The 18,511-nt window shown below is 43.9% G+C and overlaps 1 protein-coding gene across 1 annotated transcript in view; it reads left to right on the top strand.

Annotated features, from left to right (window-relative positions):
* Positions 1-18,511, top strand: part of KDM4C (lysine (K)-specific demethylase 4C) — a 276,891-nt gene that overhangs the window by 118,255 nt on the left and 140,125 nt on the right. Inside the window, exons 9-10 of the mRNA XM_015417984.1 lie at positions 7,898-8,079; positions 11,710-11,923. Of these exons, the coding sequence (XP_015273470.1) occupies positions 7,898-8,079; positions 11,710-11,923 (396 nt within the window). The remainder of the gene's footprint in view (positions 1-7,897; positions 8,080-11,709; positions 11,924-18,511) is intronic.

Genomic DNA, 18,511 nt, shown 5'->3' with positions numbered 1-18,511 from the left:
TGAGGAACACTTCTATGGCAAAATATTGTTATTTTGATTCAACAACTCTATGATTCTCCTTCTGCTCAAGTGAGATGTGTCCCCTCTGGTCAACTGTCAGGTCAAATTATATTGAATAAGGTGTGAAGCAAGGTTGCCTCCTGGCACCACTGCATTTAATATCTATATTAATGATTTGTGCTTCTGCCTGTCCTGCAATGATTTCAACTCACCATATTTAGCCTCCCTTAAGCTGCCAGCACTGTTGTATGCTGATGATACAGCAATGCTTGCAAGATTGGTAGTGAGAATGTGTAGACTCTTATATTCCTTCTCAAATTACAGTTCTGAAGAAGGCCTGGTTATTAATTACTCAAAATCTAAAGTTCTCCTTTTTAGTAAGAAATGAGGGCACAGAAAGTTCAAATGATCAATTGCTGATCACAATATTGATTAAGTTGAGCAGTTCCGATATCTGGGAGTAATGTTTTGGGCTAACTTTTCTTGGAAGATCCATCTGAGTTCAGCAATAAGAGTTGCCACTAGCTCAGCTAGAGCCATAACAAGATTTTTTTATACTGTGAGAGGACAATGCGTCCCAGCTTCAATTCGTATCTTCAGTGCTAAGACTTCTGGATACTTATTGTATGCAGCAGGCATTTGGATTAATACAGTAACAGAAAATATTGACTGCCTTTTGTTAAGCTTTTTATGCTGCATTCTTGGAGCCCCAAAATGTGTTGCTGGGATAATTTTGTACGCAGAACTAGGAGGAATGTCTTTGGAGGCTAAAGTGTGGCTGTTAAATAGTGGGTTCCATGGAGGAGCAGACCCCAAGTCTAGTGATCAGCTCTACTTTATTAGTGATTTCAGCACAAGCAAGACAAGACTCGAGGGCAGCCGCCCTGTTTAAATAGCATGCAAGAACCACACCTAAACACGCCCCATTCCCAACAGTAGGTTATTTACATAACATTACTACTTCATTGGTCTTCTCCAGGTTCCTGGTGAGCTATTGTTCTATGCTCCAAGCTCAGCCAGTCTCTGGTAAAAACACTCCTGTACTTTACCAGTCCAAATACATAACATCGGCAGAGAGCATTTAATTTAAAAATCAAAAATTTAAAATATAATAGTGAAACAGGTCTAGTTAGAAGTGAGTCTAGTTAGAAGTGATCCTTATAAATTCAGTTGGGATAGGATGTTGGAAAATAAGTTGCTACACCTAAATAGAGCAAACAAAATGATGGTTGCCCTGGGAAGACAGGAACTGAGCAATTTGATAAAATGTCATCTGAAGGATCTAGATTACAGAAGCATGACCACTAAAACCGGGAGAGTGTGTTCTATTTTTACTATTGGTATTTTCCCTCTGATTAAAGCACCAAGATATTTTCTTCTGCTGACAGTAACAAGGTATAGAAGGGCATTTATGTTAGCATAGTTGAATGCACTTCTGTCTGCTGTTTTGATGGGAAGATATCAAGGTGTACCATTTTCTGATAGATTATGTACTTGTGGTTCAGATCAAATAGATCCTATTGACCATATAGTATTAGTTTGTTCTGTATTTTCAGGTTTAAGATCAAATTTAATTTTCTCATGACTTGGAGCTGGCTTTGACTCCCCGGATGAGAAAATTCTTGGTTACTAAGAGGTGTAGAAAACCAAGTTACTGTACAGGTGGCCAAATATCTGGCAGCAGTTATAGCACAGTATATTTAAACAGCCACCTGCCTGGTTTATCTGATTGTGTCCTCTGTTCATTACAATGGTTGAAAGAACAGTTATTAGATTGATCCTGCCATTGCTGCTGCAGCAGGGCCTGGTGCGGCTTCTTTCACCCCGTCCACCACTGATGCTCTCACCGGTGAGCCCAGAGTTGCTCCTTGTGGGCCCTCTGAGGCCTCTCCCCATCATTGCTGGTCTCAGCAGCAAAGCTGGTGCAGCTCCCAGTGGGCCCTGAGGCTTCTCCCCACCATTGCTGCTCTCATTGCTGGTACGGTTCCCTATAGACACACTGAATGTCCCCACCACCATCACCGCTGTTAGCGGTGAGCCTGGTGCGGCTCTTGGTGCTCCTTCTGAGGCTCCCCTGTTGCTGCAGCTGGTCCTGGCTAGGCTTCTGCCCCCCACCAGGCCCACTGATAGGAGGAGGTAAGAGCATTATCTGTGCTTGCCCCCCAATTTATTTTTTATTTTCAGAATTTTATGCAAACCTGTGGAGCCCCCTAAGTTTGCAGAAGTATCTTTTTCTTACTATGTGGCCCCAATCCACAGATTTAGATATCTTCAGATGGGGCCACAATTTCAGTGTTAAAATGTGCAATGCATGGTATGGAAAAAGTGGACAGTTTTTTTTTCCTTTCTCTCATAATATTCCTCCACTTGGGGTGACTGAGTGAAGTTGATGGGCAGTTGATTTCAGGTCAGACAAAAAGAAAGACTTCTTTTTGCAGTATATAAATAATTCAGGGAATTATCTGCTATAAAATGTAACAATTGATCTCCAGTTTAGATAATTTGAAAAGGAGGCTAAATAAATTGATTTATTCAATAATATTAGCCGTGGTAGGTAAAGGAAAACATGTTCAGAGGCAGGATACCTCTGAACACATCACAGCATGTTGCCTTCATTTTATCTGTATGGACTTTTTGGAGGCTCTGAGAAGCAGCATGCTGGACTAGATGGACATTTGATCTCATCCTGCAGGGTGGTTCATATGCTCTTATCCAAAGGAAATTTTACCTCATAGTATTGCCCCAGTACTTTGCAAGAATGGAAAGTGTGTAGTAGAATTGTTTGATATTTCTTGTCATAGTATTTTACAGTCATGATGTTTGCTTAGCTATTTAAAAGACTGCTGAAGGATCATGCATTTCATGAAACTATTTGTCCTACTAAAAAAATCCTTCATTCTTTCCCATAATTCTGTGAATAATTGGATAGATCTATAGTTTTGGGGCTGGCCCACAAGTTCACCAGCTACAGTACTTCAATTAGCTGTTAAGCATCTCTCCTCAAATTAGCGACAGCTTAGAGCCATGATCTATATCTATGTAATATTTGCATGTCTTGAGGGGACAAGATTGAGTGGGTTTCGGAGTGCTCCAGTAATTTATACAAAAAGGCTATATTAACATTAGAATCCATCTGGTAAAGTAATTAAAAGATTTAAATATGGGAGGGTTAAGTGAAATTGCTGCATTTTTAATTACAGATTATGCAGTTTTGTGGCTGGGGATGGCTGTTAACCTTGGTTACAGCTAAAATAAAACATTTGACAATTATGATTACCCATTTCCTTCAGAGTTGTCCTTGTCAGAGTCATCCAGGTGAGCTATGCATGTAATTGCTGATGTGCATTTCTTCATGGTAGTACCATGATCCCCAAACTTCTACCAGATAGAGAGTTGGATGCAGACTACATTTTTCAAATGGCCTGCCTCCTCCTCTCACTGCAGCTCACTGATCTCCACAACATGCTGCTCCTGGAAGATAGGAGACCCTGAGGAATAACTTGAGGGGGTACTGCAGCGGGAAGGGAGAATCGATGGAAATTGCCAATTTAGTCTGTATCCATCCCACTGAAAACCTGCCATTTGCCCATCCAGGACATGGATTATGCTATCTTGGCATTGTTGTTCAGTCGCACAGTCGAGTCCGACTCTTCGCGACCCCATGGACAATCTCCCGCCAGGCTCTCCTGTCTTCCGCCGTCCTCCGAAGTTGGCTCAATTTCATGTTCGTTGCATCGCTGACACTGTCTAACCATCTCATCCTTTGCCGTCCCCGTCTTCTTTGACCTTCAATCTTTCCCAGCATCAGGGTCTTTTCCAGTGAGTGCTCCCTTCTCATTTGGTGGCCAAAGTATTTTAGCTTCAGTTTCATTATCTGGCCTTCCAGGGAACAGTCAGGGTTGATTTCTTTTAGGATTGACTGATTTGTTCTTCTTGCAGTCCAAGGGACTCTCAAGAGTCTTCTCCAGCACCATAGTTCAAAAGAATCTATTCTTCGGCGCTCGGCCTTCCTTATAGTCCAACTCTCACAGCCATACATGACTACTGGGAATACCATTGCTTTGACCATGCGGACTTGGCATTAGGCTATAGATATTTGAGGTACGTAACCTGGGAAAGAGAAACATTAGGTGGCATATGACTCATGCACTAACATTCAGGCTTTTAATTTGGAATTGCAACCTTTCAGATGTCTTCCTTGTAACTTAAAATATGGAAATGTTAAATCTCCAGTATTCCATGAAGGACATTTTGAAGGACCCACATTCTTTCAATGTCTGTGCTTACCTCAAGAAACTGAGTAGATGCAGCAAGAGCATAGCAACAGCAACACTTACTAAGCAGCTGTGCTGGTATTGGCAAATGACTGCAATTTGGACATTCCGGACAATGCAAGTGTCATCAAGACAGCACTGGTCATGGTACAAGTGGAGCAGAGAACACCTGGTACTGGAGGTGGACATGCCCTGCCTATTATGGACCAGTATGTTCCACTCACTCCTACACAAGGGGTACCTTGGGGTGGGCCAGCAGTAGGAAGTTCATCTTAAGGAATAAGAGTTTTTCCACCTACCCAGGTTTAAGGCATTTGCACTGTGAATAGTTTGGAAGAGCACTAACTCGACGCAATAGTTTGTGGCCAAGCCATCAATCCCACTGACACCTTGGATAGACCTCCCCAGATAGACTCTTTCTGAACCTGGTAAACCAAGGATAAATCTCCTTTGGCTTGCAGTAGGAGCAAGTTGGGGTTATGCAGCCTTCCCCATATGTCACTCTTTATCATGCCTCCATTTCATGATATGCTATATATGCACACTGCCCCTTGAAAACAATGTTATGCAGTGCAGTAGAAATGCAGATAGAAACAAAATTAAAAGCTCTATAGCACAATCTATAAATCTGTTCTATAAAACTAAATCTGTCTAATAACTTTATCCTTATGCATAATAAACCTAAAAAGGTCATAACATTACAGGTTAGTCTACAGTCTAACTAATGCTTTTGTTGCTGGTGAATGCGTATTCTTGTTCACTGTTTCTTCTGTTGTCTGGTCTACCATGTCCAGATAGGATACCCAGAATGATGACAGACTTCTGTTTTCAAATCTGAGGTAATTGTGGTAGTCTTCAAATAGCTCCATAATCCTTGAACATGATGGTGTATCGAGGATTTCCTTCAGCAAAGCTGTCCATACATCTTAGCAAAGGTTGCTTATGCTGTTCACTGTTTCCTCCAAATACAAAATGTCTTCTGTGTGAATGTCCTTCAACCATGACTGGAAATCCTGCCATGCTAGCCACATGAGAGCTTCATAAACTAATTTGTGAAGTCTGACTACATGGTTATACTTCTGATCATCTATTCTTCCAGATACTGAACTTTCTGAAATTATACCTGAATCAATGCAGAAATCTTGTAGTCCTGTTTACTGATGATAGCCAAAAAGGTGTCTATAGTATGAAATATACCCATTCTAATTATGATAGTTAGCTTATATTTTTCTCAGTGCTACCATATGATTTCATATGATGTCACCCAAGAGATGATCCATCCAATTCTTGATGTTACAAGAAATTGATTTTTTCATAGTTTAAGCAGAGAATGTGACATGCTTTAGTAGATTGGGACTCAGTTAAAATGAAAGCATGATGTCTGCACTCCTACAAGTTGGCAGACTTCTGGGTTGACTTGTAAAACTATTGCCCTGACCTCGATGGCCCAGGCTAACCTGATCTCATGAGATTTTGGCCATTCAGCAGGGTCAGCCCTGGTTAGTACTTGGGTGGGAGACCACCAAGGAAGTCTGGAGTTGCTACACAGAGGCAGGCAGTGGCATACCACCTCTGAACATCTCTTGCCTTGAAAACCCTATGGTGTTGCCATAAGTCAGCTGCAAGTTAATGGCACTTTCCACTACCACCATTAAAATATTGTTATTCTTAATGTTGTCCATTTGAGTTTTTGGAAATGATAGGTCACTATATAAGTTGTGTTTTTGAGTATCATGAGATCTTATGACTATGTTAGAGGTGAAAAGTTGTGCTTAGGCACGGTTGTTTTGATTAGAGTGGCATAATTTCCATTGTGAGTCATGTTTTCTTTGTATGTTTGCATACTCTTCAGGAAAATGAAGCACAAGCTTCTGGGTAGACAAGGACTAAAATAGAACTCATTTATATTGATGAGATAATTTGAAAAACAGAAAATAGTAGGTTTTTCATCACTTTAATCTGGCACTAGCATACAGATAGAAAGTTCTCTACAGCTTTGGGAATTTTTTTTAGTACATTCTGTATTCAAGGCGACACAGAGAATTCAGATGCTAATAGCCTGGGGAAGCTACTTTGTTTTCATAAGGTTTTATTTTGATATATAAATTGTTGATGCACTGTTGTCTTATTTTGGAAAATAATAATTATGGCTGAAAGTATTGTGGCTATCGAAGTACATCCAAGAGATTTTGAGTCACAAAATTATTTGATTAATTCGCCACCAAATTATTAATCCAGAGTGGCAAATTTAACAGGATGTAGGCATGTAGGTTTTTTGTTGTCAGATTCTAGTCATATATTCTGATCCATGGCAAGCTTATAAGAAAAATGAGTCTGTAACCTGATAAATGTCCCAAGAGAAAAAATGATGGCTATATCTATCCAGAAGAAGGGTAACATAATGGTTCCTTGTGTGAAAATACCAGTTGCTTTCATTGTCAAGTAGCTATACACACACAAGTAAGGTTTACATAAAGATTTAGCATTGCCATGACACTAGAATGAAGTATATTATCATATCTGTATCTTTCCACTGAAAGCTGAGGATGTTTAGCTCTTAATCTTTTCTCTGTGTCTTAAAATAAAGTATCACATTAGCTGGAGGAAAAACACACAGTGAAAATCAGTTTAAATATGAAATAAACTTTTCTTGCCAGTATGAATTGTCTGAACTGTATGCATCTTAAATGTAAAGATAATGTGTTTTCTTCAGGATTTCTTGTTTTATTCATTAGACCACAGAGTAGCATAGTCAAAATTTATTATATAGGGGCACTGTGGACCTCAGTATTTATAAGTCTGGAAAATAGTTAAAGGATATATGTATAGTTTCATATTATGAAAGCAGTAAAATTTCTCTAAAATTATTTTAGAGGTCAGGTTTGCAGATGGTTGTCACATACTCCCCTACTGCTGTACAGATGCCATGGGTCTCCATATCCTGTGATACTTTCCCTGTTTCTAAACTTACATGTGGGATAAAGAAGAATAGCTGTAGGCAAGTACTTCATCATTAAGGAGAAATTGTTCAATAAGCAGTTGAGAGAGGAATTTTGTTGAAAACTTGTCTATGCAACATTTCCTAGACTATTAGGAAAAGAAACCATGCTATTTTATAATTGGCTTACTGTACTTCAGCAGAAATTAAGGGCAATTCATCATTAAAGATCTATAAAAACTTTCTTTTGTCAACTAGATGTGTGTGGTCATGGTCTGAAGGAATCTGATGTTTCAGCATTCTGAACAACATTAAATTTTTCAAGGCAATAGAAGTGTTAATCAGAAGTAAGTTAATCTCATGCTGCTTTATGAGATGCCCATTTCTTTAGAATATATTCTGTGCTAACCAAGTCTCTTGTGAGTCCTTATTCCCCAAATAGTATACTGCTTTGTGTAATAGTGACTGGCATGATGGCATGTTGCTTTGAGCACCTATGATAAACAGGGGTAAATTATCCTTTCTACTTTGTAATGCAGGTGTGTTCTTCATTCTGAATACATCTATTCTACTGGATTTGTTTTCGTATGTGGAATTGCCATCTATTTGCTTCTTACTACTGCTTAAATTTTTGCTTGCCATAATCCTCAGAACACAGCATTTTCAGTTGTCATTTTATTTTAAGAACTGCCTGAGGCTCTCTTAAATGAAGAAGAAATTCAAGAAACAGAGTCCTGGGCCAAACCTCTTGTCTACCTTTGGCAGAAGAGAACACCAAATTTTACTGCTGAAAAAGAGTACAATGCAGCTGTTGCCAAACTGGAACCATGTTGTGCTGTATGTACACTCCTCAAGCCTTACTACAAGGTAAGGAAACTTCATGTATGAGAAATATTTACAAATGTGTTTTGTGGTAAAATATGAAAAATACAAAGCAAGTGCAAATACTTGCAGAATGTTAGCTTCTGACAAAGCCACACAATTTTCCTGTCTTTGGGTGCAGTTAGAAGTGCTATTTGCTCCATTGTTGTTGCTGGATTTAAAGTGCACGTTCAGACATCCACATCTGTATCTTGTTCCCCAGGGTTTGGCCTCCCGTACTCACCACTCTCCTGTCACATTCTTTTCAGAACCTGGGAAAGTTCAAGGTTTATGGATTTCCAGCGTAGTTCCAGATGTCTGGACTTTCCCCCGTGCAGTCAAACCACTATGGAAGGGAACTGTCCATTCTGCTTCTGCACCATTTTTTCCTCCCACTTAGCAATATGAACATAACCACATAAATGCCCCTGGGATTTAAATCAATGCCTGTGTGCTCATGTTCTGCAGTACCTTTTTGGGATCTGGAGCCCCAGAGGGGGAGTTGGTTGCCAGTGGGAAACTCGAGGAACACTGCCCTTTCTCTTGTTTCTGGGGGTTGGACAGCTTTTTGAAAATAGTTGCTAGTCAGGCTTGCATTTCTGGGGCCATTTTCCTTGGTTTCTGTAAGGAAAAGGCGAGGGGTAGCAGGGCTCTCAGGATTATTTTGGCCTTTGAGGGAGGATTCATCAGGGCCAGTCCTGGTAGCAATCACAACAGCAACTTGATACCACAGTACTTGCATGACTCACCAGGGTCTGGCTTACTGTTTAACACCTTCCACCCCACAGAAGCCAGTGTGATGTAGTGAATAATAAAGTTTCACACTAGGATATGGAAGACTCAGGTTTGAATCACCACTCTGCTTTGGAATGTCACTTGTCACTCAGTCTAAACTACTTACAGGATTGGTGTGAACATAAAATGGAGGAGAACTGTGTAACTTGCTTTGAGTCCCCATGCTGGAGAAAATCAGGGTATACATGAAGTAAATAATAATAAATTTAAAGGAGGGAAACAGATTAAAGGTAGGTTGGTGGGTGCGTGGGAAGGAGAGAAGGAAGCAGGGAAAGGTGGGGGATACATGGGCTCCGAGGAAGAGGAAAAGATTGTGGGGAGGGGATACAGGGGAGGGGGAAATGGGGGAAAGGAGGTAACCCTGCACAAGTCCTTGGGGGTTCCTCAGTGCACCTCTGGGCCTGCCCCAGCTGGCACTGCACAACTTGGCCAGAGTTTTTTCCAGGGAGCAACTGTCAGGGGAGCGAAAGAGGGAAAACTGAAGTCAGGGACAGATAATGGTAGGTTGGCTGGTAGGCGGGAAGGAAAGAAGGAAGTAGGAAAAGGGTAGAGGCTATTGGGGCTTTCAGGGAAGGGGAAAAGGTGGAAAGCTAGTCTTTAAGTGGTGGAAAGCTAGTCTCAGTGTGGTTGATAAAAGGGAGCACAAGCTGTAGCAAGTAAAATGCAAGTCTGTGATCAGGCAGGCAAAAAGGGAATATGAGGAGCATATAGCAAAAAACATAAAGACCAACAATAAACCTTTCTTCAAATACATGAGAAGCAGGGAATCATCCAGGGAGGCAGTGGGGCCCTTGGATGACCAAGGGGTAAAAGGAGTACTGAAGGATGATAGGGAAATGGCTGAGAAGCTGAATGCATTTTTTGCCTCTGTCTTCACTGTGGAAGATGAGAAGTGCTTGCCCACTCCAGAACCGCTGACTTCAGGAGGGGTGTTGAAAGACCTGAGTCAGATTGAGCTGACGAGAGAGAAGGTTGTCCGACTGATAGACAACTTAAAAACTGATAAATCACCAGGCCCAGATGGCATACATCTGAGAGTTCTGAAAGAACTCAAATGTGAACTTGTGGATCTCCTGACAAAAATATGTAATCTTACATTAAAATGTGCCTCCTGAGTACTGGAAGGTAGCTAATGTCACTCCCATTCTTTAAAAAGGGTTCCAGAGGAGATCCGGGAAATTACAGGCCAGTCTGTCTAATATTGGTGGAAACTGTTAGTGGGGTACTACAGGGATCAGTACTGGGTCTGATGCTTTTTAACTTATTTATTAATGATTTGGATTTGGGAGTAAGCAGTGAAGTGGCTAAATTTGCAGATGACACAAAGTTGTTCAGGGTGATGAGAACCAGGGGGGATTGTGAGGCACTCCAAAGGGATCTGTCGAGGATGGGCAAGTGGGCATCAACGTGGCAAATGGGGTTCAGTGTGGCCAAGTGCAAAGTGATGCACATTGGAGCCAAAAAACCTAACTTTGCTGGGGTCTGAACTGGCAGAGACTGACCAAGAGAGATATCTTGGAGTCGTAATAGATAACTCAATGAAAATGTTGAGACAGTGTGTGACTGCAATAAAAAAGGCCAACACTATGCTTGGGATTACTAGGAAGGGAACTGAAAACAAATCAGCCAGTATCATAATGCCCCTGTATAAATGGATGGTGCGGCCTCATTTGGAGTACTGTGTACAGTTCTGGTCACTACACCTCAAAAAGGATAGTATAGCATTGGAAAAAGTGCAGAAAAGGGCAACTAGAATGATAATAGGGTTGGAACACTTTCCCTATGAAGAAAATGTTAAAGCACTTGGAGCTTTTTAGCTTGGAGAAATGACGGCTGAGGAGCGACATAATCGAGTTTTATGAGATTTTGCATGGGATAGAGCAGGTCGAGAAAGAAGTACTTTTCTCCCTTTCTCCCTTTCTTACAATACAAGAACTTGTGGGCACTCAATGAAATTGATGAGCAGTCGAGTTAGAACAGATGAAAGGAAGTACTTCGTCACCCAAAAAGTGATTAACACATGGAATTCACTGCTACAAGCATGGACGGTTTCAAGAGGGAATTAGATAAACATATGGAGCAGAGGTCCATCAGAGGCTATTAGCCACAATGTATAGATAGGAACTCACAGTCTGGGGCAAGTGATTCTTGGTGCTGGGGGGGGGGGCAACAGTGGGAGGGCTTCTAGTGTCCTGGCCACATTGGAGGACCTCCTGATAGCACCTGGGTTTTTTGGCCACTGTGTGACAAAGTGTTGGACTGGATGGGCCATTGGCCTGATCCAACATTGGCTTCTCTTATGTTGTTATGAAAATGTGGGAGAGGAGAAAATAAGATGCCTCCTGCAGGGATCCTCCACTTGTATATTACTTTGCTGTTACAGTTTGATCCAGAGTTCTGCAGAAGCTCCTGTTTGTATATGAAGTTCTCAGAAAGCAGGACCTCCACTCTGATTCTAGCATAGCTTTATGTCTGCAGTGTGTTGCATATTGTGTATTTTGAGTGCCACCTGATAGAGATTGTTTTTGACTTTCACCAAATTTAGCTTACACCAAAATTATCATTTGGTGTCTCTAAATGTTATAAAAAATTATAATAGTAATGTGAGCCGAGTATAGTAATAGCCGTAAGGATAGAAATGATTGCAAAAATTTAGACTGCTTAAATGAAGTTCTTAATTTTATAGCCATCAAAACAGCAACACATTAAAAGTGGTGAGGTATATTTTAGAAGCAATCACTTTTAATGAGAATTGGATTTTATTAACTTTTAAGGAGGATGTGGGGACTTATCGACAAAAGAAAAACAGTGAATAACATTCTGTTAAAATGTATTTTTCAGGCTGACAAATCTAATGAAGAAAACTATACTTACTCAGAAACAAAACAAAGAGAAATGTGTGTGACCAAGGAAAAGACAAAACCACTTATTCCAGAGATATGTTTTATTTATAGTGAGGAGAACACTGAAAACTATCCATCAAATGGCTTTATTGAAGAAGATGGAACAAGTCAGCTGATTTCCTGTGCGAAGTGTTGTGTACAAGTTCATGCAAGTAAATAGATCACTTGTTTGACTTTAAACATTCCATTTACATTTTCACCTTTTTTTGTATTCTAATCTGTGAACACAGATTAGAACACAGAGCAACATCATGTGATACTTGGTTATATACATGCAAACTAGTACATGGTTTGTACCAAATCCTTAATAAAGGTATTTGATGTGATTTACATGATTTATAAATTATGTCTGCAAATCCAGAAAGTAGATTAGTCATTTTGAAGCCTACAAGATTGATCAAAGCAACAAAAAGCTTTGTAGCAACTGCAGGAATAAAAGATTAATTGTAGTGTAAGATTTCATGGGTTAGAGCCCACTTTATCCGATACACGAAGCCAGAGCAGTGTGGTGTTGGGTGGTTAGAGCATCATACTTGGACTGGGAAACCCCAGTTCAAATCCTCACTTTGCCATGAAGCACACTGTAGGACTAGTCACGTTTTACCTCAGCCTAGCCTGTCTCACTGAGTTGTTGTGAAGAAAAAATGAGTAGGGCATTACTGTACAAACCAATTTTGAAGGAAAATATGGTTGATAGATAAAGCATATACATACATAGGCAGGTATGTACATTCCCTGTTATGTATTGAGCCTGAACTGTCTTTGCAAAAGGACTGAGCTTGGGATGCAGATTGCAGACTTCTTTCTCTTGCTGAATCACTAATAAACTATGAGCTGATCACGTCTACGTGTCTGAACCCAGTATATTTCACTGGCGATGAAGGTGGGATCCCGATGAGCGAGCCTGACCCAGCCTCCAGCACCACACTGTGCAACGATCTCCAGGACTCCGCGCCTCGCATCGCTCCACGGGTCATGGCTGCCACTCCAGGAGTCATTCCTGCATTCGACCCCACTCACCCTGAGCTTTGGGAAGCGTGGGTAGAACAGCTGAAGTACTTCGTTCGGTTCCAAGGCACAGACGCCGACAAGAAGAAGTAGCTCCCGCTCAGCACATGCAGCATCGCCACGCTACACCTAGCCCAGGGCCTCATTGCTCCTAAAACCCTTGAAGCAGCCACGTATGATGAACTCGTCAAGGCCCTCACCGGCCATTTCACGCCACAACCAACCAAAATGGTGAAATGCATGGACTTCTTGGCGCACCATCAAAAGTCCGATGAAGCGGCCACTGACTTTATGGCTGATCTCCGCAGACTGGCCATAAACTGCAAATTCCCAGATCTCAAGGACACCCTCTTAACACAGTTTGTATGGGGCGTCTGTAAACAGAAACTCCGGTGCAAACTCATTGGTACCAACGAACTCAAACTGGACAAGGCACTATGTATGGCCACGTCTTTTGAAAAGGCACAACGGGATCGCCAGGCCCACTCTGTGCATCAGGCCTCCATATCCCCGATCTCTGACGCCTTGGACAAGGAAGAAATACTCCAGGTACGCTGCCCAGCTTGCCAGGACTCGCACCCACTGTCCGCGCCCACCCAGCAGCACGTGAAGACCATCGCTCAAGCACCTTGCACCAGCTGCGGTGAAGAGCACGAGTGCTATTCCTGCCATTTCCGTGATGCGATCTGTCAAACCTGCAGAAAACAAGGCCACATCACACCAGCCTGCCACTCCCGAGGAAACTGGCGTCATCCAACCGCTCACCAGGAATCCGCAGAGCTCCACAATACAGCCGTCCACCAACACCAGGTACTACACTTGCCTTAGGACACCCCTAACAAAATTAAAGTAACCATTTTAATAGAGGGGGCCCCTTGCGAAATGGAGTTGGACACGGGGTCCTCCATCATCATCTCAGAAGAGTGTCTCAGGAGACTCTGCCCGCAAGGGGGTCCCTGCCTAAAACCCACGGGCTTCACCCTCAGAGACTTCCAAAAGAACCCGGTGGCCATTAAAGGGTGGGGCAAGTTCCATGTGCAGTATAATAACTTTGAAGGACTTTTAGATTTGTTGTTGGTGGAAGGGCGGCTTACTAGTTTACTGGGTCTGTCATGGTTTGTTCCCCTGGATTCAGGGTGATGGGGGTGCGTCACATGTGGCGTATGAACTTCAGCAACGTATGCGATGAGTTCCTGGTCATTTTCTATGGGATGCTTGGTTGCTACACCAGTTTGCCAGTCTCCCTAGGCCTCGACCCAGCTGTACGCCCCATCCGTATGAAGGCCAGACGCATCCTATTTGTGTTGTGGCCCAAGCTAGACGAAAAGCTTTGCTGCCTGGTAGTGCAGGGGGTTTTAGAGCCAGTGCCACATGCCCTCTGGGAGACCCCCATCATCACCCCAGTGAAGCCCAATGGGGACGTCCGTATCTACATGGATTATAAGTGCATCATAAACAAGGCCCTGCAGAACCACGCTTATCCTGTTCCAGTAGTCAGCCATGTTTTGGCATACTTGGTGGGTGCAAAGGTTTTCGACAAATTGGACTTGGCCCAGGCGTACCACCAGCTCTTCGTAGCCAATGCCACCACAGAGGCCTAGATGATTTTGATACACAGGGGTGTGTTCCGAGTGCAGCGGCTGCAATTCAGGGTCAGTATGGCTCCGGGGATCTTTCAAAATCTAATGGACTGTCTTTTTAAAGGTTTCCCTGGGTTCCAGCCGTTCTTTGATGATGTTTTGATCGCTACCCCCACAGCTGAGACCTTTGCCGAGAGGCTGCACACCGTCATGCAACGTTTCCACACTGCTGCCCTGAAGGTGAAGCGGAAAAATGTCTCCTGGGGGTTCCGCAAGTCGAGTCCCTGGGGTTCTCAGTCTACGCCCAAGGCATCCATCTGACGCCCGACAAGGTCCACGCCATCGTTGATGCTCCAACTCCCTCCTCTAAGCTAGAACTCCAGGCCTTCTTGAGGCTGCTGAACTTCTATCATTCCTTTCTGCCCCACAAGGCTGTGATCGCCGAGCCCCCACACCGTCTTCTCGATAAAAAAGCTCCATGGGTGTGAGGCCAGAAGCATGCCACAGTGTTCCAGGCTGTCAAGGACCTGTTCACCTCCAACGCGGTCCTAGCGCACTTTGATGAGACGCTCCCTGTTGTCCTTGCCTGCGATGCTTCCCTGTACGGGGTGGGGGCCATCCTGGGACACCAGCTGCCAGATGGCCGTGAGGTCCCCATGGTCTACTACTCCTGCACCTTGTCTTCGGCCAAGTGCAACTACGCACAGATTGACAAAGAGGTGCTGGCAATTGTGGCAGGTGTAAAGAAGTTTCACGACTACCTCTACGGGTGGCCTTTCACTGTTGTGACAGACCACAAACCTTACACGAAACGCACCTGGGAATCTTGTGTATGAAGGCGCTGGCCCACAGCTGCGTTTGGTGGCCTGGCATGGACAGCGAAATTGAGGACTTTGTTAAATGCTGCCTGACGTGCCAAGAGTTCCGGGCCGGAGTCCCCCAGGGCCCCGGTGTGTCAGTGGGAATCTTGACTTTGCAGGCCCATTCCAGGGCCAGATCTTCATCCTGGTGGATTCATACTCCAAATGGCTAGAAGTGGTGATAGTCCCCTTCACATCGTCCTGAGCAGCAATTTGTGCCCTACGGCGGATCTTCAGCACACATGGGATACCAGACACCGTCGTAACGGACAATGGGACGGCTCACCTCGTCCGAGTTTTGGGAATTCACGGACTACTATGCCATCCGACACATCCGTTCCACTCCCTTCCACCCCGCAACCAATGGCCAGGCTGAGCAGATGGTGGGGACAACTAAGGAGTCCCTCTGCAGGATCGTCCAGGGCAGCTGGGACCACCAACTGGCGGCCTTCCTCTTCGGCCAGCGGATAACCCCGAACACAGCCATTGGCCGCAGCCCCGCAGAATTCCTTATAACCTTGGCAGGGACCCCAACAACATCCCGGTGTCACCAACCTCTCACAGTCCAGCGATGGTGCCGGCCCCCAACACAGTTCCTGAACCCACTGCCCCGTCAGCGGAACCACGCTTCTCAAACTATTAGCGGCGCCGACCAGCGTACTTAAAGGACTTTGTCAGCTAAAGAGGCTCTGAACTTTGGGGGGAGGGGTGTTATGTATTGAGCCTGAACTGTCCTTGCAAAAGGACTGAGCTTGGGATGCATAACAATAGATTGCTAGGATCCTAGAATGGATCAGTAGGGAGACAGGGATCCTAGAGTAAACCAATTGGGAAACAATAGAGTGTAAATAGCCTATCGTTGGGAGTGGGGTGTTTTTGGGTGTAACCCTTTTCAGGCATAAATTCAGCCAGGGATTGCAGTCTTCTTTCTCTTGCTGAATCACTAATAAACTATGAGCTGATCACTTCTACGCGTCTGAACCCAGTATATTTCATTCCCTGAGTACCTAGAGAAAGAAAAATGCATTAATGTTTTAAAACAAAGTGAAGTCTAAAGGTGAAGAAATGCAAGAGATACCAGAAGGTATGTCTCAGAACTATACAGAGAAGAAATATATACTATTAAATAAGCACATGCGAAATACAGTCAGACTATGTCCCAGCTAGGTGCCAATAGTGATGAATATTCTGAGCAAGATTAGTAGTATAAGTCATCCTGAAGGAAAATTACTTCCCGGGATTTGTTGAGAACACATTTTGGTGTCAGATTTGCTAATGAATTCTCATTCAAGAGCTTCATATGGGAGACTCCCATTGAATTTTTCTCCCCTTTGAGTACGATGTCTATTCTGGGAGACTAAAATAACTATCACTGATTTCTGAGTAAAGCCATTTTTCACATCCAATTTGCATTTATTTATCCTTTTGCTTAGAGGCTGACCTGTTTGACTTGTGTCACTGAGAGAACAGCAGTGCTGGCAGATCATATTGGATATTTTGGGCTCATTCTGTTAAATAAATAGGTGATAAAGGAGGCCTTAGGCCATGGAAGCTTATGCCACCATGAATATGTTAGTCATTAATGTTTTATATCTAGGGGAGGGTAGCAAGATACAGTCTATAAGGTATGCACTTTTGTTTGCTCTGTATCATCTTGTACAACATGTAGTCCTAGAAAACTGTTTATAAAATGGTTCCCAAGTCCCGAAATACATAAATGCAACAGTTATGTAACAAAGTACAATATTTTCACACATTCAAGTCTCCATATAAATCATTTTTAGAGAAACTTGATTCATACCATTTAGTCCAGCGTGAAATTAAGGACGTGGCTGCTCCTGGAGCTAAAGTCAATCAAATGAAAAATAAAAATATGGCTTAGCCTGACCTGGATAGCCCAGGCTAGCCTGATCTTGTTAGATCTTGGAAGCTAAACAGGGTTGGCCCTGATTAGTATTTAGTTGGGAGACCCCCAAAGAAGGCTGGGGTTATGACAGATGTCTCTTGCCTGGTAGAGGGCAGTGGCAACACAACTTCAGGTGTCCTTGGATGAGGCTAAGGTCCTGGACCTCTTCCAGTCTGGCTTTCACCCTGCCCATAGGACAGAGACAGTGCTGGTCACCCTGGTGGATGATCTCCGGAGACAGTTTGGCGCTGCTGATTCTTCTTGACCTATCAGCAGCGTTCAGTATGCTTGACCATGAGGTGTTAAACCACCACCTTGCTGATGCCAGGATACGGGGGCTTGCTTTGCAATGGCTAGCCTCCTTCCTTCAGGGTCAGGGACAGAGGGTGGCACATGGGGGGGGAGTTATCCCAGCGGCACCCATTAGAATGTGGTGTTCCACAGGGAGTGATCCTCTCCCCCATACTGTTTAATATCTATATGCGCCCCCATGCCCAGATTATCCGGAGATATGGGCTGGGTTGTTACCAGTATGTGGATGACACCCAGCTCTATCTACTGATGAATGGCCATTCAGATATGGCCCCAAGACATCTTGACGAGGCATTACAGGCTGTGGCTGGATGATTACGACAGAGCCGACTGAAGTTAAATCCATCTAAGATGGAGGTCCTGTACCTGAGATGCAGGGGATTGGTCCAGGGGATCAGACTCCCAACCTTTGATGGGGCTCCATTGGTGCCTACATTGAGTGTGAAGAGTCTGGGGGTGTTCCTGGATACCTCCCTCTCTATGGAGGCCCAGGTCACCACCACTGCCAGGTCTGCCTTTTTCTATCTGAGGCAGATCAGACAGTTAGCCCCATATCTTACTCCCCGAGACTTAGTCACACTTCCAGACTGGATTATTGTAACTCTCTCTATGTGGGGCTGTCCTTGACTCTTCTCCGGAAGTTGCTGCTAGTGCAGAATGCGGCAGCGAGGATGTTGACGGCGACATCTGTGCAGGCTCGTATCTACCCGGTGCTGCATGAACTGCACTGGCTGTCTATTGAATTCCGGATCCATTTCAAGGTGCTGGTACTTACCTTTAAAGCCCTATATGGCCAGGGGCCAGCATACCTATGAGGCTGCCTTTCCCCATGTGAGCCCCGGAGGGCACTGAGGTCCACAGATCAACATCTGTTAGTGGTCCCTGGCCCCAGGGATGTCTGGCTAGCCTCGACCAGGGCCAGGGATTTTTCAGCCCTGGCCCCTGCCTGGTGGAATGAGCTCCCGTGTGAGATCAGGGCCCTGCGGGACTTATTGCAATTCTGCAGGGCCTGCAAGACGAAGCTCTTCCACCGGGCATTTGGTTGAGGCAGCGGACTCCCCCCCCCCAGCTTCT

This window comes from Gekko japonicus, unplaced genomic scaffold (genome assembly GCF_001447785.1).
Source record: "Gekko japonicus isolate JY-2015 unplaced genomic scaffold, Gekko_japonicus_V1.1 scaffold1084, whole genome shotgun sequence".
NCBI classification, from domain to species: Eukaryota; Metazoa; Chordata; class Lepidosauria; order Squamata; family Gekkonidae; genus Gekko; species Gekko japonicus.
This window is presented reverse-complemented; position numbering and strand designations above follow the sequence as displayed.